This window comes from Salvelinus namaycush, chromosome 15, assembly GCF_016432855.1.
Source record: "Salvelinus namaycush isolate Seneca chromosome 15, SaNama_1.0, whole genome shotgun sequence".
Taxonomy (NCBI): Eukaryota; Metazoa; Chordata; class Actinopteri; order Salmoniformes; family Salmonidae; genus Salvelinus; species Salvelinus namaycush.
In genome coordinates, this window is record NC_052321.1 from 31,446,918 (window position 1) to 31,471,185 (window position 24,268).

At 43.1% G+C, this 24,268-nt stretch overlaps 1 protein-coding gene across 1 annotated transcript in view; it reads left to right on the forward strand.

Annotated features, from left to right (window-relative positions):
* Positions 1 to 1,450: 1,450 nt before the first annotated feature.
* tecpr2 (tectonin beta-propeller repeat containing 2) overlaps positions 1,451 to 24,268 on the forward strand; it is a 31,237-nt gene continuing 8,419 nt past the window's right edge. The window contains exons 1-16 of the mRNA XM_039009743.1: positions 1,451 to 1,625; positions 2,714 to 2,959; positions 3,140 to 3,268; positions 3,575 to 3,706; positions 3,856 to 4,013; positions 4,256 to 4,562; positions 5,072 to 5,204; positions 5,392 to 5,868; positions 6,121 to 6,857; positions 7,105 to 7,288; positions 7,537 to 7,710; positions 9,853 to 10,033; positions 10,394 to 10,535; positions 15,110 to 15,350; positions 16,534 to 16,623; positions 16,827 to 17,060. Of these exons, the coding sequence (XP_038865671.1) occupies positions 2,738 to 2,959; positions 3,140 to 3,268; positions 3,575 to 3,706; positions 3,856 to 4,013; positions 4,256 to 4,562; positions 5,072 to 5,204; positions 5,392 to 5,868; positions 6,121 to 6,857; positions 7,105 to 7,288; positions 7,537 to 7,710; positions 9,853 to 10,033; positions 10,394 to 10,535; positions 15,110 to 15,350; positions 16,534 to 16,623; positions 16,827 to 17,060 (3,541 nt within the window). The 5' untranslated portion in view covers positions 1,451 to 1,625; positions 2,714 to 2,737. The remainder of the gene's footprint in view (positions 1,626 to 2,713; positions 2,960 to 3,139; positions 3,269 to 3,574; positions 3,707 to 3,855; positions 4,014 to 4,255; positions 4,563 to 5,071; positions 5,205 to 5,391; positions 5,869 to 6,120; positions 6,858 to 7,104; positions 7,289 to 7,536; positions 7,711 to 9,852; positions 10,034 to 10,393; positions 10,536 to 15,109; positions 15,351 to 16,533; positions 16,624 to 16,826; positions 17,061 to 24,268) is intronic.

Genomic DNA, 24,268 nt, shown 5'->3' on the forward strand with positions numbered 1-24,268 from the left:
AAATCTACTCATAAGTGCATTTCATGCATTGAAATATGCTCAGCAATGCTTGAGGTGGTGTACTGTAGGCATAGAGTTCAACTTATTATGAGTTGACAACTAAAAACCTGGGCAACCAGAGGAATTGACACCAACCTTAGAGCTAGATAGAAGGCTTGTGCTCAAAAGCCAGTTTTAGCATGGGCAGCGTCATTGAGGACTTTCACCATTTTGAAGTAGTCAACTGGGTGGGACATGGTTTAAGGAAGCGTCACGTAATTTCATCCAGGTCACAAGGACGGATCACCAAATTAATTATACTCATGAGGATTTTTAAAATTTTCTTCGTGAGGATGCATTCCACAACTGCAAGTGGCAGTAAATCGCAAACACGGGCTTTATACCTGTACAAACAGGCAGTGTGCACCCTTACAGTTATTTTGCCAACTCATAGAAGTAGTAGAAGAAGAAAATTGACTACTTCAAAATGGGAATCGCTAAAAACACGTCAAGTGCCTTTTCGTTGCATGATAGAAGACAATTTTCACTAACCGTAACCGAATTCGCCTAACCTGTTACGAAAAAGTCATAACTGTACAGAAGTGGTGTGTTTTTATGGAATCTCACGTAAAAATGGATATGGGCGACAATGGCGCTGCCCATGCTCTCACGGACGCCATAATGGGACAGCTACAAATAATATGATAATTGTGAATAGTCAGATTAATATAATAGTTAGATTTAAACGTTTACATGTTTTGCAAGAAAAATTATTTCCCTAATAACCCTGTTTACATGGACACATCTGAAATCAGGCTACCTGATGGGACTTTGATAAATGCTGAAAATCGTAAATCAAAATAAAATGTCCAACATTCTGAGTTCGGACATATAACGCTTGTATGTGATTTATTTATTTTTTTACTTCAAACGCATACGTTCAGTTTTTCCGAACTCACTTCACTCGCGCAAAAGAAAGAAGCTCGCGCTGCTTGTGCTAGAACATGCGAAGATACACCGCTATAACTGTACAAATCCTAATAATTCGAAAAATTCGAAAGCAAGCATATGCTTACTTCGATTTTTACCTTACACCGATTAACATAAACGGAGTAAGGTGTTTCCATGACTACTGCCATAATCAGTTTAATATCGAATTATTAGCGTGCATGTAAACGTACAAGGCGATGTGTATCTAACGTTAAGTCTATGGATCCAACACATCTTTGCTTCACGTATTCTATTGAAATTCAACAATTTCCCCTTGCACATACACATATGGATGCTGTTCACAGACGGTGTCCATGAATACACAAATATTGGTAATAATAAAGGTGCCGTTGACACAACAACAGAGAAAATAAACAATATTGATAAACCTGTCAATAAACTTCTCATCTGGCACAGCAGGCAGCAGTCATGCATAATTGTGTTTTCCCGCGAGACAAGGAAGTGGTGTGGTGGGGTTTGTTGACGTTCATACTCGATAGCTCGAGACGGAAACATCTGCATGATAAGAGATGTTCTCGAATAATAATTCATAGAAGTGTGCGACAGCAATGTCGTCAGCTCTCTCTTTTATACATGATTTTAGCGTAACGTATTTGTCATCTATATGATAATAGGATATAGGGACATAATCGAATGTAAGTCTGTGTAAACAAGTCTTGTATTTTGTTTTTGTAGCTAGCTAACGTTAGCTAGGCTAGCTAACGTTAGCTAGCTAGCTTGTCATGTCTGAAACGTCAACATTACTGAAACTGCTGTTGGCCTGGTTGTGCCTTAGTCCAAGATCGTTAGCTACCCAATATGTTCGGTTTCATACAATTTCATCTTGGACCTCCAATTAATGTCACTGTATCTAGTTACTATAGTTAGCTAGCTAGTTAGGGCCACTTTGGAGAGATATTTGGTAAGGTTAGTTTCAGTTGATGTGGAGTTAGCGCTAACTGTGTATGTGCTAGTTAGAAGTAGAAGCAAGGTGTGAAAATTGGAGGATAACCTCACAGTAGCAACTAGCTAGGTACCTACCTTGCCTGGTCCCACACTGTATTTACCATACATGTCGGCAGGTAGCCTATTTCTTTAATTATTTTATTTATTTAACCAGGTAGGCCAGTTGAGAACAGGTTCTCATTTACAACTGCGACCTGGCCAAGATGAATCAAAGCAGTGCGACAAAAAACAACAACACAGAGTTACACATGAGATAAACAAAAGTACAGTCAATAACACAAAAGAAAAATCTATATACAGTGTGTGCAAATGGAGTAAGGAGGTAAGGCAATAAATAGGCCATAGTAGCGAAGTAATTATAATTTAGCAAATTAACACTGAAGTGATAGATGTGCAGATGATGATGTGCAAGTAGAAATACAGGTGTGCAAAAAAGTAAATCAAAACAATATGTGGATGAGGTAGGTAGTTGGATAGGCTATTTACAGATGGGCTATGTACAGCTGCAGGGATTGGTAAGATGCTCAGATAGCTAGTGGTTAGAGCGTTGGACTAGTAACCGAAAGGTTGCAAGATCGAATACCTGAGCTGACAAGGTAAAAATCTGTCGTTCCGCCCCTGAACAAGGCAGTTAACCCACTGTTCCTAGGCCATCATTGAAAATAAGAATTTGTTCTTAACTGACTTGCTTAATTAAATAAAGGTGAAAAAAAGTAATGTCTATCATTCATGTGTTCCCATGTTTATGATTGCCATGCCTTCTTTTCCTATTCCACAGAGAGCAGAACATTGCCTGTCCACCATGGCAGCCCAAACCCCTCCACAGAGCGCCTTAAGGGAGTTCTGTCCCCTGTACTACCTGCTCAATGCAATACCTGCCAAGGTTCAGAAAGGCTTCCGCTCTGTAGTGGTCTACCTGACTGCCCTGGACACCAACAGCGATTACATTGCTGTGGGGAGCAGTATTGGGATGCTCTACCTGTACTGCAGGCGGGTCTGCCAGATGAACAAGTATAACATAGAAGTGAGTATGCCACTGTTTCATGCATTGCTTATTTTATTAAATTATTTTGCACTTTTACCCAAAACCAAATTTGATAACAAACATCCATTTATTATTGATTCTATGAACCACATTTTTTTCTCCCCAATAAGTAAGTTTGTCATTATGTTTAACTGTTAACATGTTACTGTATCTTCCCAGGGGAAATCCGAAGCTATCACAACAGTGAAGCTGCTCAGTTGTTTTGATGACTTGGTGGCAGTGGGCACAGCGTCTGGTCGGGTTGCACTCTTTCAACTGGTGTCTCAACTTCCAGGCAGGAATAAACAGGTATGCCAACCAACCAATCAACTGATCTGTTGATACGAGTAAAAATAGTGTCATGTTTTGAGCTTTTTTGTTGTTGTTGTATTTTATTCCCTTTTAAAATGGAAAGGTGCAAGCTTAGCACATGCACTGCTCCAGCCTTTAGTGTGTGTGTGTGTGTCTGTGTGTATATCGGAGGGGTTCGAGAGGGAAAAAAGCACAAGACAAATTTCCATCTCATATGGATTAAAGTATATCTTATCATATTATGTGCTTAGTAAATGTATCCCTTTGTGTAGCGAAACACTGAGGTCTCTCTCTTTTCTGTAGCTAAGACGATTCGATGTGGTCGGTTTGCATAAAAGCACAGTCACTGCTTTGGCCTGGAGTGCCAATGGAATGAAGCTTTTCTCTGGTGATGACAAAGGAAAGGTTGTGTACTCTGCTGTTGACCTGGATCAGGTATAGCAACTTTAATTCTTTCAGTTATGTGCTGTTTGTTTTCTAACCATCTTCTCTCACATATTTGTTGTACCCTTATACACTCAGGGTGTATGTAACCCAGTATTGTGGTTGGAGCTTTGACCTGTGTTGTATGGTCATATCCTTAGGGTGTGTGTAACCCAGTGCTGCTGTTTGAGGAGCCCTCAGCCATAGTCCAGCTGGAGTACAGTCAGAAAGTCCTGCTCATCTCCTCTCATCAGAGATCCTTACTCTTCTACACCCAGGAGCAGGCCCTGCAGCAGCTGGGCACCAAGCCTAGGAAGAGGTAACCTACATGTTGTACTTATTCATTAAAAGTACCACAACTTCTACATCAGTGACTTGTCAGCAACAAATCAAGTATGTCCCCTTCAGACAATTTATTGAGACATTTACATTTTCTCAGCTGAGCATCTTCATATTTTTCTGATGTATTAAACCAGAGAGGAATAGACGGTGCAACAATCTAAGCTATGAAGCTATGTGTATATCTTATATATGTCTCTTGCATTATTCTTTTCCTTGAAGCAATGGGAAGTTTGGTGCGTGCTTCCAGCCAGGCCTGTGTAAGCAGAGTGGCCTGCTGGTCTATGCAGCGAGGCCTGGCCTTAGGTTGTGGCGGACGGACGTGCGAGGACTGGTGGAGGACACGCGGGTCCTGAAGCCTCTGTTCAACCAGCAGGTGCCCCAGTTTGAGCTGTTCCCCAGGCCAGCCCCCACAGGGGGTTATCGGCCCCAGGAGAGGCAGCTGGGCCTGGTGAGCTGCTTCCTCAGAGAGGGCTGGGTCCTCAGCTGGAACGAATACAGTGTCTACGTGTTGGACTGCCTCAACCAGGTAAAGATGTCCTCAGGCAGGAATGGATACTAAACTAATAATACATGTATTTTATTTAGCGCTTGTTACAATGTTTTGTGAGAGAGTAATAGCGAGAGGTGGTTAGAAGTGGATCAGTTGAGACTGCAAAGAATGTAGTAATTTAAGCCATCTTAAATTGGATTGCCTCAACCACAAGGTAATCAAGTGTGAATTGCATGTGTTACAAATTATATATTGATGGAGAATAATGAAAGATAGTCAGGTAAGTGAATCAGCTTAGAGAATACAGGTACCGGTAATTGAAGCCATCTTTGTGTCTTGTCAGAGTGTTTCTTCTTTCTAAAGGTCGCACACATCGAATGTGGATCTCCCGTTGACGTCTGACTGCTGACATTTTCGTGCGATTCTACATTTAAAATCGTTTTTCACTCGGTTCGCAAGTACTCTCGGCAGGCAAATGCTATTGGTGTGTTCGAGCCCTTGCGGGAAGTCGATCTGTCAATGTTATTTTGTCTTTGACTTTCAAGGTGATCATCGGTGCACTGGAAAGCTGCGGGGACATTGTCTCTGTATCATGCACTGAAAATGAGATCTTCATCTTGAAAGGAGATCGAGACATCGTTCGCATCTCCAATACTCCCGAGGGCCTGGCTTCCAACAGTAAGATGTCATATTGTATTTTGTTTGCTTGAATACATTGAAACCACTTTGGACTACAGTTCAAACCAACCAGAGGGTGGAAAGAGAGACAATCACGATCTACAGATAACTTTCTTTAGTCCTTTAATTTCTTTTATCTCTATAGTCATTCCCTGAAAAGTCTTCTCTTAACCTTCTTCCCGTCCAGTTTCTGAGTTGTCCCTCCGTCTGACCTCTCCCCTGACCACTCCCACCATCCTGCTCCCGCCCACCGGCTCCGTGGAGACAGCCCAGCCTATCAGGACCATGGCCATCATCACAGAGCACGGGGAGAGGCTGGTGGATGAGGAGGTGGAAGAGGTAGAGGAAGTGCTAGAGCAGGACCAGCTGAGTGACAACCCCGAGGCGGGGGAGGCCGTAGCCCTGGTGGAGAGGCCTGAGGTGGGGGAGCGACTGAGCCACCAGAGAGGGGCCAGTGTAGGGGGCACCAGTGAGTCTCGTAGCCGCAGCAGCTCCATCACGTCCTGGGATAGCATTCTGGGCACGATGCTCTCCACCCCCACCACCACGGAGCAGTCGGACCTCTCCTCCAGCCGCTACAGTGCCATCAACCAGGAGGACTTCCAGCAGGAGCTGGTGGTCAAGGCTATCAAAGTCAAGAAGAAGGCAAAGAGGAGGAGACAAGGTGAGTGGCAGTAGTGACCAATTTGGTAATGCTCTGATTTTCAACAAAGGGCCAAGAAAACTTTGAGGTCTAGTGTTCTTTGCTCTGGTTGATCACAAAATGTTCCAAAATGGCTCTAAGTAGCGTTTTAATATCTTTAAAAAAGTTCATTGCTTGTCTTATAATTTACCTTTTCCATATGAGTCTGGATTCAATACATTAATGTTGAAACTTAATTTCTGCTATGTTCTCTCTCTCTTTTTCTCTCTACAGAAAGTGGAAACCGCATCTGTGAGCAGCACAACAGCTGGTCCGAGAGCATTTGCAGTCAGGATGGAGGAGGGGGCAGCGACGGGGGGGCCAGCACCCCTATGAGTGAGCCCCCATCCGCCTCCGACCACACCAGTCTCATGTGCAGCAGTCTGGACCTACAGAGCAGGAGCAGTGGATCCCCAGACCAGGAGGGATCCATCAGTGGAGGTTCCCCAGAACTAAATACCTCTGGAGCTCAGAGCCAGGGTGGTGGCCAGGGACAGGACCCTCAGACTCAACCCCCTGGGACTCAGCCTCCTTCCTGCCCCGCGTCCCTGCCTTTCCAGGACATGAAGTGTCAGTCCTACCCAGAGAACGGCAACGGCCCCTCAGCCACGAACAAACAGGGAGAGGCCCCTACCCCAGATGTAGACCTTCTACTGGAGTGCACCTTTGCCTACATGCAGACCTCAGAGGACCAGGGCCCCATTGAGGAGCAGGAGGATGACTTCCTGAGCCCCCTCTTTGGACCGGATGACTCTGAGGACAAGGATGACCCGCAGCATCTGGAGCCTCCTAGCTGTGCTGATCAGATGTGTTATTCCCGGGAGCCTGAGCAGTGCCCCTCCAGTGACGAGGAGGACATCTATGCTGCCCAGGGAGTCCCGTACTCAGCCTCCAGTGTCAGCCTTGGAGACGGCCTCAACGCTCTCAACCTCCAGGGCTCCAACATCGGCCAGCAGGACCAAGACAAGACAGTAATAGAACACACAACATGTTGTGTGATGTTTCGGCTTCCTTCCTCAGTGTGTGTGCTGCTACAGTACATTGCATGCAGTTTCATTCTGACACTATATGACTAGTAGTGTCACATCAAAATAGAAGCATTGACTCATTTGATTGTTGTTACACGGTTGGATAGTTTTCACCATAGAATGTTATTCATCACCAATACCAACAGTTCTGTCCCTGGTTGAACCCTCTTTCCTCTCGTCTCCTCTGTAGTTAGCAGAGAGCTGGATGGGCTACACAGGGCCAGGCTGTGGCATCCTGAACTTGGTGGTGACTGACCGATACATTTGGTGCCTGGACTTTAAAGGAGGCCTGTACTGCAGTGCTCTCCCAGATGGGGGGCTGAGCTGGCAGAAGTTTGAGGAGAACGTGCAGCAGGTGGCACTGTCACCTTCAGGTGAGGATGTCTAAAATATGATAATTTAGCACCAGACGCTTTTATTCACAGTAACTCTGTCTATTATGCGTTATAGATAGAAGGTACTGTGGTACCTGGTCTACATCGTTGTTGCCTCTATTTGAGATGAGCATTCAATGTGTTGGTACTTTTGGGAGTTGGTAAGTTCATTACCCAAGATTTCTCCTTTGGATGTAAATACTAGTGGTTTGTCATGGCTGTTACATTGAAGTCTGATTTCATTCCAGGGTCCCTGCTATGGAAGGTGGAACAGAAGACCATGACAGCGTATGCATGTGGTAAAGTCACCATCAAAGGCAAGAGGCACTGGTACAAAGCCCTGGAGGATTCTGCCTTTGTGGCGCTTAGTGAAGACACAGCCTGGATCATCCATACCAGCGGGGACCTCTACCTGCAGACAGGTGAGATAGTTAACCACAGGGAAGGAGTTTGTGACTATACTCATGAGTCTTGTTCTTCTTTACTATCTGCTTTAAGAATAAGATCCCTTTATTGGTCAAACCACATTACAGGGTTCATCTGAAATTTGACTTCCTCTTTTAACCCAAGCCCTTCGAAAGACACACATACATGTTTTTGGAGAGGTGCGGGGAGCTACCACGCTGGGCGCCCAGGGGGTTACAACGGCAGGCAATGGCATCTAGGGTTTGATACCAGAAACCCTTCAGTTGCCAGCTCAACTCCCAACAGACTTTTTCAATCGAAACCGGGATTCGAACTTGCAACCCTCCGCTTGCTGTCTTGCCTCTCTAACCGCTGTGTTACCTGACACCCCCTTGCTCATTCCGCTATGGAGTAGAGATGAAGAGATCTGCCACTACATTTAGCAAATTCATTGCTGCATAGAAAAGGTGCTCACAGGAAGTTTCTATAATATGTTTTTTTGTGACAAACCATTTTACTTTATTTTAAATGTAAGATTTGTTCATGTAAGCTATTTGGACTATTCAGTTCACTCCTCCATTTGAAACAAGACTTCAGGGTTTCAGCAGCAGGTGGCCTCAGGGCATTAAGAATATTACATCATGACCCTGTTTATTGGCAGTCTCAAGCCGGCAAATAAATTCCTGAAATTAACCAATCGGCCATTAGATGGAGCTGTTTAGGCTCCATAATAAATAGTATCATCAGTCACTGGCTAAATTAGTTTAGAAGTAATCATAGTGCTCTATAGATGCCATATTTGGGATGAGAATAATGAAGACGAATAAATCCCAAACATGACAAAATAATATCTGTCCCTTGTATTATGATGGCTTGTGAACAACACCACTAACCCTGCTGGTCAAGACAAGTAATATAAATTCCCTGGTTGTGTAAGGATGTCAGTTGTACATGAAGCATGACTCTAGCAGCTGTTCTGACACATCCAGAGCCAACAGACACAGAGGCCTGTTCATGAAATTACATGCTGTGTATGTCTGCCTCTGTCTAGCCTCAGAGAAACCCTCTGAAATGGGCAGGATTTGTCACAGAAATTGGGTGGTGGCAATGAGATAAATATACACTTTGGTGACCGACATCAAAAAAATTTAAGATTAGGGATTGGTGGGTATTGTGTAGCTGCAGGCTTGTAATTTCTAGTGGCACATTTAATTTCAATTAGATATGATAAACTAAGAAACTAATGGGAGACTGCTATACTGATAATATGGCTAGATGTTCTTTACTATTCGGCCATCAGATTTGCCACCAATGCTCCCTATAGGACACATCACTGCACTCTATACTCTCTGTAAACTGGTCATCTCTGTATACCTGTAGCAAAACCAACTGGTTGATGCTTATTTATAAAACCCTCTTAGGCCTCACTCCCCCCTATCTGAGATCTACTGCAGACCTCATCCTCTACATACAACACCCGTTTTGCCAGTCACATTCTGTTAAAGGTCCCCCAAGAACACACATCCCCGGGTCGCTCGTCTTTTCAGTTCGCTGCAGCTAGCGACTGGAATGAGCTGCAACAAACACTCAAACTGGACAGTTTTATCTCAATCTCTTCATTCAAAGACTCAATCATGGACACTCTTACTGACAGTTGTGGCTGCTTTGCGTGATGTATGCGTGATGTATTGTTGTCTCTACCTTCTTGCCCTTTGTGCTGTTGTCTGTGCCAAATATTGTTTGTACCATGTTTTGTGCTGCTACCATTTTGTGTTGCTACCATCCTGTGTTGTCATGTGTTGCTGCCTTGCTATGTTGTTGTCTTAGGTCTCTCTTTATGTAGTGTTGTGTTGTCTTGTTGTTATGTGTGTTTTGTCCTATATTTATATATATTTAATTTTTAATCCCAGCACCCGTCCCCGCATGAGGCCTTTTGCCTTTTGGTAGGCTGTCATTGTAAATAACAATTTGTTCTTAACTGACTTGCCTAGTTAAATATAGGTTAAATAAAATAAAAAATAAAAATAATAGTCTAGACATGGCATGATTACCATTCTGTTTACATACAGACATGCACTCACTCACTCACTCACAAAAACACAACAAATGCACTAACTCACAGACTAATCCCTGACTGTGGTCGTGGTCCCATCCTGCAGGGTTGAGTGTGGACCGTCCATGTGCGCGGGCTGTGAAGGTGGACTGCCCGTGCCCAATGACCCAGATCGCAGCACGGGGCGGGGTGGTGTGGGCCCTCAGTGAACACAGGGCCGTCTTCTACAGAGAAGGCCTCAGCAGCTACTGCTCTGAGGGGGAAATGTGGAAGTATGACAAAATCAGGTAGAACCTTTTCTGTGTGTCATAGACCCCAGTAACAGTGATAGTTGAGTTAGCTATGCTTGCTTCTTGTGAAACTCATACGGGTTGTCATATGTTTGTTCTATTGAATTGTAATCCAACAATGACTCTTTCACCTCTTTTGAAAAGAGGAAGGAAGATGTGTGTCATACAGGTCTAGTAACAGTGAAAGTTGAGTTAGTATGACCAACCTGGGTTAAAATCCACCTCTCCTGCACACCAGAAGACTGTGTTAGCTAAAGGGAGCTAATGCATGTCTTCAGGACTCACTCAGGCAATGTTGGCTATGCTTTCTTTGCTAATCATCACGTATTTGTGTGTGTGTTTTTCCTCCTTCCAAAGTGAGAGTCAAGGTCTGGAGCCCATCTGTATAGCCCTGGGAGAGAACAACACGGCCTGGGCTCTGGACACCGGTGGAAGTCTGTGGTTCAGGACTGGAGTCACTGCCAAAAAGCCCCAGGGGGACGATGACCACTGGTGGCAGGTTTGTATGCTATTGGAATTGTGTTCAATGTTACTCACACGGTGCTAGGGCTGTGGCGGTCACAAAATTTTGTCAGCCGGTGATTGTCAAGCAAATAACTGTCGGTCTCACGGTAATTGACCGTTAATTAACATAAACACATTTAGCATCTCCTGGCTTCCACACATAGCCTACAAGGCATTTAAAAAAAAGTCTAATAAATCCATGTAAAATAGCCTACACCTTCACAATAGATCCATGATTTATTGTAGACAGGTCTAAAAAAGCATGATATGAAGAACATGTAGTCTATTTCAGAAGAAAAGAATAGCATACTCTGAGTTGTCCTTATGATGTGGCTATTCCAAAGGGCTGTGGACTTCACTAGTTTATTTAGCAGACAAGATTTGCTTATCGTTCCGTGGCATTATTTTATAGTATGAAGAATCCAATTGAACAAAGCTGAATAAAATATAAATATTTTCCCCAAACGATTTGAGGGAGTACTCTCACATGCGGATATTCTGTGTTGAGCGGTTAACAAAGAAATATTCTTACTTTAGAGTTATTAATGTAACTTTAGTTGATGTACAAATGTTGGGCTATATGTTTTGATTTTTAATACATTGTATGGCTGCGTGACGAGACTCTAAGGATGATTTGAGTTGCTTGAAAGGCATGAGCTCTGCTTTGTTTTTTGCACAGGCTGTACACACTCCAAAAGTCTCTCATTCACCATTTGACAAGCACTCGATAATGCCTCGAATTTCACAGCGGCATCCCCTGTGACCGTAATGCACCCTAAAAAAATCCATGCCTTTTGCGGCCAGGAGTGCTGTGTTGTGCCGTTCTCCCTGAGTGTGCTGCGCAATCAGAAGCGCCTCTCACTCACATGGCTCGCCGTCGCGTGATCGGGTCTTTCTCACAGGCTACAAGTGAAGACACACATCGGGATGCAACTCCTCGCGTCCTTATCCAATTCCGAGGTGCATATTGAAGATAATGGAAGAACTGTCCACATTTACTTTTCATCAGCCAACAAGATGAGTAGGCCTAACGAACAGCAAAAGCAGTAGCCTATGTCAATCTACTGTCCCCCATAGTACAAAAGTCAACCTATTCTGTGCGAGAAATAAATATTCCAAACATAGTCTGGGACAGTTGTGGGATGCGATAGATCCCAAATGAATACAGCCACTAGCATCAAAAATATTTTTTTAATGCAATGTGGCTGACGCAACAGATCAGAACGTTTAGCCTAATATGTTGACAAACTATTACATGTTGCGCCACCGCGCGCATGTTGATTTTGTCCCCTCCACACCAGACACGGTCAGGACACGCAGGTTGAAATATCAAAACAAACTCTGAATCAACTATATTAATTTGGTTACAGGTCGAAAAGCATTACATATTTATGGCAATTTAGCTAGCTAGCTTTCTGTTGCTAGCTAATTTGTCCAGGGATACAAACATTGGGTTGTTATTTTACCTGAAATGCACAAGGTCCTCTACTCTGACAATTAATCCACGGATAAAAGGGTAAAAGTTTGTTTTCTAGTAATCTCTCCTTCAAGCTTCTTCTTCTTCTTTGGACTTTATATGGCGGTTGGCAACCAACTTTAAGGTGCATTACCACTACCGACTGTCCGGGAGTGTGGACCTCAGTTCATCTTTCAATCACACACGTGGGTATATGCTCCTAAAAACCAATGAGGAGATGGGAGAGGTGGGACTTGCAGCAAGTTAAGCGTCACAAATAGAATCAAGTTCTATTTTAGCGCCTGGCTACGCAGAAACTCACGAGCAGTGTGTATGCGCAATAATTGAATAACATGTATTTGTACATTTATTTTGCAACACGTTAGGCTATTTCTTCACATTATAAGCGCAGCAATGCGCACATGGTAGTAGGCTATAATTATTTTATTATAAAGCTGCATTTTTATGGTGAAAATGATCTTCCCCAATCTTGAAACTCACGTGCTGCTTATATATGCCAGTTAGGGTCTACACCCCTTGTAAAGCGGATGAATGTGCTTAATTGGCCACTTTAGTTGTGATACAAACCTTTTAAAACATATAATCCTATGGGCTAGGCTACATGAGGTGTGCTACTATGATTCAAACAAGTCGCCAAAAAAAGCATTGTTTCTATGCTGGGCATCATTCACAAGTGATAATATATAATTCACAAGTGGTAGGCTAATTTTGTCACCCATCAGACTATTATTGATTTAATCTTGTCTTTACATATACTAAATAATATACAGTTGAAGTCGGAAGTTTACATACACTTAGGTTGGAGTCATTAAAACTCGTTGTTCAACCACTCCACAAATTTCTTGTTAACAAACTATAGTTTTGGCAAGTCGGTTAGGACATCTACTTTGTGCATGACACAAATAATTTTTCCAACAATTGTTTACAGACAGATTATTTCACTTATAATTCACTGTATCACAATTCCAGTGGGTCAGAAATTTACATACACTAAGTTGACTGTGCCTTTAAACAGCTTGGAAAATTCCAGAAAATTATGTCATGGCTTAAGAAGCTTCTGAAAGGCTAATTGACATAATTCGAGTCAATTGGAGGTGTACCTGTGTATGTATTTCAAGACCTACCATCGAACTCAGTGCCTCTTTGCTTTACATCATGGAAAAATCTAAAGAAATCAGCCAAGACCTCAGAAAAAGAATTGTAGACCTCCACAAGTCTGGTTCATCCTTGGGAGCAATTTCCAAATGCCTGAAGGTATCACATTCATCTGTACAAACAATAGTACGCAAGTATAAACACCATGGGACCACGCAGCCATCATACTGCTCAGGAAGAAGATGCGTTCTGTCTCCTAGAGATGAACGTACTTTGGTGCGAAAAGTGTAAATCAATCCCAGAACAACCGCAAAGGACCATGTGAAGTTGCTGGAGGAAACGGGTACAAAAGTATCTATATCCACAGTAAAACGAGTCCTATATCGACATAACCTGAAAGGCCACTCAGCAAGGAAGAAGCCACTGCTCCAAAACTGCCATAAAACAGCCAGACTACAGTTTGCAACTGCACATGGGGACAAAAATCATACTTTTTGGAGAAATGTCCTCTGGTCTGATGAAACAAAAATAGAACCGTTTGGCCTTAATGACCATCGTTATGTTTGGAGGATAAAGGGGGAGGCTTCCAAGCTGAAGAACACCATCCCAACCGTGAAGCATGGGGGTGGCAGCATCATGTTGTGGGGGTGCTTTGCTGCAGGAGGGACTGGTGCACTTCACAAAATAGATGGCATCATGAGGAAAGAAAATGATGTGGATATATTGAAGCAACATCTCAAGACATCAGTCAGGAAGTTAAAGCTTGGTTGCAAATGGGTCTTCCAAATGGACAATGACCCCAAGCTTAATATCAAAGTTGTGGCAAATGGCGTAAGGACAACGAAGTCAAGGTATTGGAGTGGCCATCACAAAGCCCTGACCTCAATCCTATAGAAAATTTGTGGGCAGAACTGAAAAAGCGTGTGCGAGCAAGGAGGCCTAGAAACCTGACTCAGTTACACCAGCTCTGTCAGGAGGAATGGGTCAAAATTCACCCAACTTATTGTGGGAAGCTTATGGAAGGCTACCCAAAACGTTTGACCCAAGTTAAACAATTTAAAGGCAATGCTACCAAATACGAATTGAGTGTATGTAAACTTCTGACCCACTGGGAATGTGATGAAAGAAATAAAAGCTGAAATAAATCATTCTCTCTACTATTATTCTGACATTTCACATTCTGAAAATAAAGTGGTTATCCTAACTGACCTAAGACAGGGAATGTTTACTAGGATTAAATGTCAGGAATTGTGAAAAACTGAGTTTAAATGTATTTGGCTAAGGTGTATATAAACATCCGACTTCAACTGTATGTTTGACATTTTGATTTAGAATGGACCATTATCATGTACCTGTCTTAAAACAGGGGCAGCGGTAAAAAATGTATGTACTTAAATAGCGAATGGAGGATGCTTTTCCCCATGGTTTATTTTCACACCTGTTGTAAATATAAGCAATGTGCTTTATATTAGGAGAGTTGAGAAATAAATATAGGAGCCCTAGCCTATAGAAAGCTGATCCTGCTATTTTTAGTAGAGGCCATCACCCTGTTTTCTTGCACAGTTGCATAACCTATTGAAATGAGCTCATGGGCTCTCATGAAGTGTGTTTGGTTAGATTATCAAATGCATTTGCATTGATGTCAGAGTGATTAGAGGGACAATCAAGTGCTGAGTACCAGGCAGTTAGCAAGTTTGGTAGGCTACTAATGACCAGCAGCAGCATCAGAGCTTGGAGAAGCCTAATTACCGCGACTAAATGGTAATGTGGAATTTGACTGCCTTCATGACTCGTGACCGCCGGTGTGGCGGTAATACAGTCACCGCAACAGCCCTACTCACACCCATAATTTCCATCAGTCCTCTATTTTGCACTTCGATCGTTTTTTAAGAATGTCTATTTTTAAGTCAAAGGGGTTGCATTACAGACTTCACCCTGAGATGACTGGCACACCTTCTAATGCTTATATATTTCTGGCCTTTTGTTCCCTCCCTCAGGTGAGCATCACAGACTATGTGGTGTTTGACCAGGGCAGTCTGTTCCAGACTCTGATCCAGGCCACTCAAAACGTGGCCACGGCCACCAAGGCCCCGGTGGAGCGGGTGGCAGAGTGCCTCCGCGTGGCCTTCCTCTCCCAGCAGTCCCAGTGCCAGCCCAGCCTGGTCTCTTCCAACACCACTGGCGTCTGGATTGCATCTGGCAGGAACGACTTCCATGTCGCCAAGGGCAGCCTCAGCGGTATGTTATTAGACCTCAATACTTTTTTGTTAGCTCACAAAGCTAATGCCTATGCTTAAGCTTGGTGGGTTAACACAGATGTTCAGTCAGGAGCCATTTTAATTGTTGTTTTCTGCATTGGAATGCCATTTATGGAGTGACATAACCACATTCCATAGAAACACAGAACTTCATCAGCTATGCCTTCAGCCCAGTTCAGATACAACAGCCAGTCAAGACGAGACTAGGTGGTTTTAAGCAGTTTTAGAACAACGTTTATAAAAATTTAAAAAATGAAATAAAAATGTGAGAAGTGTAGTTTTAGAATGTCTCATGTCTCATTTTAGAATGTCTAATGTTCAATTTTCAACATGTCAAATCTTACCAAAATACTTGAAACGAGACGGGTCCGTTTAAATGAGAAATCAAATAAAATGTTATTGGTCACATACACATGGTTAGCAGATGTTAATGCGAGTGTAGCGAAATGCTTGTGCTTCTAGTTCTGACCGTGCAGTAATATCTAACAAGTAATCTAACAATTTCACAACAACTACCTTACACACACAAGTATAAAGGAATTAATAAGAATATGAACATAAATATATGTACAGTGAGCTGATGTTCTGTGTTTAGCCAAGCAGGCTAGCTAGCTATTTTGCTGCAGTTAGATACCCCAGCTTGCTGATATTTCTCTGACAAGTTGCAAAGTGTGCCTGGTTTCTGGTGCATATATTTCATAATACTCGTTTTCTACAGCACCGTTCCTACAGCACCATTTCTACAGCACCATTTTCTTCAACACTGTTTTTTAAATACATTTTCTATTTAACCTTTATTTAACTAGGCAAGTCAGTTAATTAAGAACAAATTAATTTGCTACAACAAGCGGCAACTTTTTCTAAGTTTCATCACATCCTTGTAAAGAGGCACCTTTACCGTGGAAACGGTCTCAACCGTGCGTCCTATATTTTTGATCTGAATTCCACCGTCTTTGGTCAGCTGTTATACAACACAAATGTCGTTTTTTCTCTCCTTATGTCGGCTGTTCTATCTGAACGGGCTTTAAGGCAAAAACTATTTGCATTTCTTTACTGACACCTTCTCAAAGGTCAAAGTGTGTTAAGGCAGTGTGATGGACAGTGACTTTTGTGATAATACTGCAGGGTGTTTAGTGTGACAGTGATGTTTTGTGACCCCACAGGCACGTTCTGGCAGGGTGTTGTACCCAGAGGAACCGTCTCTGCCACGAAGTGGGCCTTCGTCTACTCCTCGGCTTTACTCAGTAAAGAAGGTAGATTGGTGACCACTCTTTGTGAACACATAACATTATTACTACCACCCCTCCACCTTATGGCAACAACCCATCTCAAATAAATGTACAGAAATAGAGAAGACTACTCCTTTGACATTACATTTACATTACATGTTATCTGTGTCTCTCTGTGTATTACATCACCAACATGTGACTGTGTTTGTATCTATCTGTCTCTGCAGGGAGCTTTCTGTGGCTGGGCCAGAGCAGGAAAGACCTGTTCTGTGTTTGGGACCAGGATGGTCAGATGCACCCCACCACGGTCCAGCTGCCCCAGGACATAGAGATGGTGCAGCTCACTGCCTGCCGCGATGCCCTGTGGGGACTGGACCACCACGGCCGTGTCCACATCCGCACCCTCTCCACCAGCTGCCCCACTGGCATGCACTGGAATCTGCTTGACCTCAGCCAGCTCGGTAAGACCATACTGTTCACACATAGAAATAACATTGGTTGCCTCATCAGGCAGATCACAAGCTAGGGTAGCTAAGTTTAGGCTAGATGCTAAATGCAAAAATAACTTTGTGATTTTGTTTGCTAAATTGGTGATTTAGTGGCCTCACGGGGAGATTGATTGCAGTAGTTTTGTGGTATTTCCTCTCTGTTTTGTATGAAAACTATACTGAACAAAAATATAAACGCAACATGTATAGTGTTGGTCCCATGTTTCATGAGCTGGACTAATAGATCCCTGAAATTTTCCATATGCACAAAAAGCTTATTTCTCTCAAATGTTGTGCACAAATTTGTTTACATCCCTGTCCGTGAGCATTTCTCCTTTGCCAAGATAATCCATCCACCTGACAGGTGTGGCATATCAAGAAGCTTATTAAACGGCATGATCATTACACAGGTGCACCTTGTGCTGTGGACAATAAAAGGCCACTCTAAAATGTGCAATTTTGTCACACAACACAATGCCACAGATGTCTCAAGTTTTGAGGGAGCATGCAATTGGCATGCTGACTGCAGGACTGGCCACCAGAGCTCTTGCCAGAGATTTGAATGTTCATACAGAGGCGGCGCTCTTAGTGACCGGGGACTTTAATGCAGGGAAACTTAAATCAGTTTTAACTCATTTCTATCAGCATGTTAAATGTGCAACCAGAGGGGAAAAAATTCTAGACCACCTTTACTCCACACACCGAGTCGCGTACAAAGCTCTCCCTCGCCCTCCATTTGGCAAATCTGACCATAATTCTATCCTCCTGATTCCTGCTTACAAGCAAAAATTTAAGCAGGAAGCACCAGTGACTCGGGTGTATAAAAAAAGTGGTCAGATGAAGCAGATGCTAAACTACAGGACTGTTTTGCTAGCACAGACTGGACTATGTTCAGGGATTCTTCCGACGGCATTGAGGAGTACACCACATCAGTCACTATCAATAAGTGCATCGAGGACGTCGTCCCCACAGTGACTGTACATACATACCCTAACCAGAAGCCATGGATTACAGGCAATATTTGCACTGAGCTATAGGCTAGAGCTGCCACTTTCAAGGAGCGGGACTCTAACCCAGAAGCTTATAAGAAATCCCACTATGCCCTCCGACAAACCATCAAACAGGCAAAGCTTCAATACAGGACTAAGATCGAATCGTACTACACCGGCTCCGACGCTCGTCGGATGTGGCATGTCCTGCAAACTATTACAGACTACAAAGGGAAGCACAGCCGAGAGCTGCCCAGTGACACAAGCCTACCAGATGTGCTAAATAACTTCTATGCTCGCTTCGAGGCAAGTAACACTGAAACATGCATGAGAGCATCAGCTGTTCCGGACGACTGTGTGATCACACTCTCCGCAGCCGATGTGAGTAAGACCTTTAACCTTTAAACAGGTCAATATTCACAAGGCCGCAGGGCCAGATGGATTACCAGGACGTGTACTCCGAGCATGGGCTGACCAACTGGCAAGTATCTTCACTGACATTTTCAACCTCTCCCTGTCTGAGTCTGTAATACCAACATATTTCAAGCAGACCACCATAGTCCCTGTGCCCAAGAACACTAAGGTAACCTGCCTAAATGACTACCGACTCGTAGCACTCACGTCTGTAGCCATGAAATGCTTTGAAAGGCTGGTCATGGCTCACATAAACACCATTATCCCAGAAACTCTAGACCCACTCCAATTTGCATACCGCACCAACAGATCCACAGATGATGCAATCTCTATTGCACTCCACATTGCCCTTTCTCATCTGGACAAAAGGTACACCTATGTGAGAATGCTATTCATTGACTACAGCTCAGCGTTCAACACCATAGTGCTCTCAAAGCTCATCACTAAGCTAAGGACCCTGGGACTAAACACCTCCCTCTGCAACTGGATCCTGGACTTCATGAAGGGCCGCCCCCAGGTAGTAAGGTAGGTAACAAAACATCCGCCACGCCAATCTTCAACACGGGGGCCCCTCAGGCGTGCGTGCTCAGTTCCCTCCTGTACTCCCTGTTCACTTATGACTGCACGGCCAGGCACGACACTGACAACGATGAGACAGCCTATAGGGAGGAGGTCAGAGACCTGACCGTGTGGTGCGAGGACAACAACCTCTCCCTCAATGTGATCAAGACTAAGGAGATGATTGTGGACTACAGGAAAAGGAGGACCGGGCACGCCCCCATTCTCATTGATGGGACTATAGTGGAGCAGTTTGAGAGCTTCAAGTTCCTTGGCGTCCACATCACCAACAAACTAACATGGTCCAAGCACACCAAGACAGTCGTGAAGAGGGCACGACAAAACCTATTCCCCCTCAGGAGATTGAAAAGATTTGGCATGGCAGGTCCTCAAAAGGTTTTACAGCTGCACCTTCGAGAGTGTCCTGACGGGTTGCATCACTGCCTGGTATGGCAACTGCATGGCCTCCGACCGCAAGGCACTACAGAGGGTAGTGTGTACGGCCCAGTACATCTCCGGAGCCAAGCTTCCTGCCATCCAGGACCTCTATACCAGGCAGTGTTAGAGGAAGGCCCTAAAAATTGTCAAAGACTCCAGCCGCCCTAGTCATAGACTGTTCTCTCTGCTACTGCATGGCAAGCGATACCGGAGCGCTAAGTCTAGGTCCAAGAGGCTCCTAAATAGCTTCTACCCCCAAGCCATAAGACTCCTGAACTGCTAATCAAATGGCTACCCAGACTATTTGCATTGTCCCCCCTGCACATTGACTCTGTACCGGTACCCCCTGTATATAGCCCCACTATTGTTATTCACTGCTGCTCTTTAATCATTTGTTATTCTTATCTCTTACTTTTTTGGGGGGTATTTTCTTAACTGCATTGTTTGTTAAAACCTCTTATGGCTGAGATCGGCTAAGATCCCGTTAACGGGATCGATTTGACAAGAGCCAGTGAAAGTGCAGGGCGCCAAATTAAACAACAGAAATCTCATAATTAAAATTCCTCAAACATACAAGTATTTCACACCATTTCAAAGATAAACTTGTTGTTAATCGCACCACAGTGTCCGATTTCAAAAAGGCTTTACGACGAAAGCACACCAAACGATTATGTTAGGTCAGTACCTAGTCACAGAAAAACACAGCCATTTTTCCAGCCAAAGAGAGGAGTCACAAAAAGCAGAAATAGAGCTAAAATTCATCACTAACCTTTGATGATCTTCATCAGATGACACTCATAGGACTTCATGTTACACAATACATGTATGTTTTGTTCGATAAAGTGCATATTTATATCCAAAAATCTCAGTTTACATTGGCGCGTTACGTTCAGTAATGTTTTGCTTCCAAAACATCCGGTGATTTTGCAGAGAGCCACATCAATTTACAGAAATAGTCATCATAAACTTTAATATAAGATACAAGTGTTATGCAACGAATTAGAGATATACTTCTCCTTAATGCAACCGCTGTGTCAGATTTCAAAAAAACTTTACGGAAAAAGCAAACCATGCAATAATCTGAGTACAGCGCTCAGACAACAAAACCATGTTGGAGTCAACAGACGTCATAAATAGCGTTATAAATATTCACTTACCTTTGATGATCTTCATCAGAATGCACTCCCAGGAATCCCAGTTCCACAATACATGTTTGATTTGTTTGATGAAGTACATAATTTATGTCCAAATACCTCCTTTTTGTTTGCGCGTTTAGCCCAGTAATCCAAATTCATGAGGCGCGAGCAGACTAAAAGTCCTAAAGTTCCGTTACAGTCCGTAGAAACATTTCAAACGATGTATAGAATCAATCTTTAGGATGTTTTTATCATAAATCTTCAATAATGTTTCAACCGGAGAATTCCTTTGTCTCCAGAAATGCAATTTAACGCAAGCTAACTCTCACGTGAACGCGCGTGGTCAGCTCATGGCACTCTGCCAGACCCCTGACTCAAAGAGCACTCATTCACCCCTCCTTCACAGTAGAAGCATCAAACAAGGTTCTAAAGACTGTTGACATCTAGTGGAAGCCTTAGGGAGTGCAATATGACCAATATCCCACTGTATATTCGATAGGCGATGAGTTGAAAAACTACAAACCTCAGATTTCCAACTTCCTGGTTGGATTTTTCCTCAGGTTTTTGCCTGCCATATGAGTTCTGTTATACTCACATACATCATTCAAACACTTTTAGAAACTTCAGAGTGTTTTCTATCCGAATCTAATTATATGCATATCTTAGCTTCTGGGACTGAGTAGCAGGCAGTTTACTCTGGGCACCTTATTCATCAAGCTACTCAATACTGCCCCCAGCCATACGAAGTTAAGGGCTTGTAAGTAAGCATTTCACTGTAAGGTTTACACATGTTGTATTCTGCGCATGTGACAAATACAATTTGATTTGATTTAATTAGTCTATTATAAGCCACCTCAAACGTAGTTTTAGAGAATTTGGCAGTACGTCCAACCGGCCTCACAACCGCAGATCACGTGTAACCACGCCAGCCAGGACCTCCACATCCGGCTTCTTCACCTGCGAGATCATCTGAGACCAGCCACCCGTACAGGTGATGAAACTGTGGGTTTGCACAAACAAAGAATTTCTGTACAAACTGTCAGAAACCGTCGCAGAGAAGCTCATCTGCATGCTCGTCTTCCTCACTAGGTTCTTGACCTGATTGCAGTTCGTTATCGTAACCAACATCAGTGGGTTAATGTTCACCTTCAATGGCCACTAGCATGCTGGAAAAGTTTGGTATTCACAGATGAATCCCGGTTTCAACTGTACTGGGCAGATGGCAGACCGTGTATGGTGTCTTGTGGGCTAGCGGTTTGCTGATGTCAGCGTTGTGAAGAGAGTGCCCCATGGTGGGGTTATGGTATGGGCAGACATAAGCTACAGACAACAAACACAATTGCATTTTATCGATGGCAATGTTAATGCACAGAGATCAAGAGGCCATTGTCATGCCATTCATCCGCCGCCATCACCTCATGTTTCAGCATGATAATGCAAAGGATCTGTACACAATTCCTGGAAGCCCAAAAAATGTCCCAGCTCTTGCATGGTCTGTATACACACCAGACACACCCATTGAGCATGTTTGGGATGCTCTGGATCAACGTTTATGACAGCGTTTTTCACTTCCCACCAATATCCATCAACTTCACACAGCCATTGAAGAGGAGTGGGACAACATTCCAGAGGCCACAATCAACAGCCTGATCAACTCTATGCAAAGGAGATGTGTCGCGCTGCATGATGCAAATGGTGGTCACACCAGATACTGAATTGTTTTTCCGACAGTTAAAAAAAAAAAAGTTTCTGTGACCAACAGATGCAAATTTGTATTCCATTCATGTGAAACCCATAGATTAGGGCCTAATTAAGTTATTTCATTTGACTGATTTCCTTATATGAACTGTAACTGTATGAAATTGTTGCATTATGCAAATATATTTTTGTTCAGTGTAAATGTTTTCCACATTTCATTATACTGTAGTAACTAAGCCATTTTGTTTGCAGATGTTAAAGAAACATTTTATATATATAAGCATTCTTAAAAATGATATGGCCATTTCGTAACTGATTTATTCCCAGTGTGACATACATATCTAGCACATGTTGTATGTCTAGTCTGTCAAATGTCAGCCTGTCTTTTGGTGTCAGAACCATATAGCTGCATACTTTCACACGCCCATCGTAGTGTCCCCACCAGCTTACGTTTCGTGTCCCAGTGGTCGGCAATGGTACTCGCACCTCCATACTGCAGTCTGACTTTGACCTAGTTCATGTCTCTATATGAGGTTGTCTTTCTAGTCCTAGTTACGCCCCTCAGGAATACAGAGAGAGCAATAAACTAGCACTCCTGAAACAGAGGATCTGGATCTAGAGGCATTGTCTTGAGTTGGCTGCTGACACAGATTCAGCAGGCAGGGGCTGCTGGGAGTCTCAGACGTCACTCGCTTCCCCAGTTTTACTAGGGAGTTTTTTTTACTTATGAATAGGCAGGTGGTACTTACATAAGACTTTTTTGTAATAAGGTCCTCCTTGAGCAAGGTGTCAAAGTTCATGCCAGGCAGGGAAATTATAAGAGCAGTTCCTCCTACTACAAGTCAAGACCTTTCAATACTCCATGCTGAAGGAGTGTCTGATAAGTTCTCCAAAGAAATCCTTGTATTTTTTGGGGTGAAATGTTTACATTGCCTTTTAGACTTTTTTGGGATGTACCACGTCTCAAGCAGTAAGCTGACATGTCTGCAGAAAACACATGATTCTAAAGAGATATTAGGCCTATGTATTACCGTCATTTGGCAATGAGTCCCTACCCTCCATTCCAAGAGGTTAGTGCCATTTAAAATTCATGGAAAGTAAGTTATCTAACAGCAGATAGATTTCAACCCTTCGATAGATGCACCAGGGTCTTGGTAGAAGCTTTAGTGTTTGTTTATTGAAGAGGTTCAGGTTGTATATGTTCTGCTGCTGGAAAGTGGCTGGATACAAATAGACAGCCATGTGACGACAGCAGACAGCTGTAGCCAGGCCATATTGGGCTATGTGTGCATCACAATGTAACATGAGAGGGGAGGGAGCTGAGAGTACACACATTTTTAGCCATGTTCTGTTAGATCATGTGGTCATTGACACTAAGTGCTAGAACACTGCACAGGAATCAGGACAGGGACAAGAGTGTTTGACACCTTTCACAGTTCATTATAGTTCATGAAGGAAGTTTTAAAAGTTATTGCATAATGAAAAGACATTTGTAAGTGAAACTTATTTCATGTAAGACGTTCATTGGGTGTCGAACATTTAGATTATTTGTTATAAAAGATTGATTTACTATATAATAAAATGATATTTTTGGAAGGGAAATAATCAAGACTGGGGAAATAAATCACAAAGCATTGGTCTGCCTTGTGTGGGTTCTCCATGTTTGACATAAAGAAACATTTAACAATGTTTTATCATTTGTTTCTCAATTGGCATCTTGTCCCTGATAAAACTACTAGTAAACTTAGGGCTGTGGCGGTCATGAAATGTTGTCAGCCTGAAATGTTGTCAGCATCTCCAGGCCTCCACACATACAAGTCGCTGATGTGCCACTTTGGAACATCGACATTTAAAAAAAAGTATAATAAATCAATTTAATGTACACCATCACAATAAACCCATTATTTATTTTTAGTCAGGTCTAAAGAAACATTATTATATGAAGAAA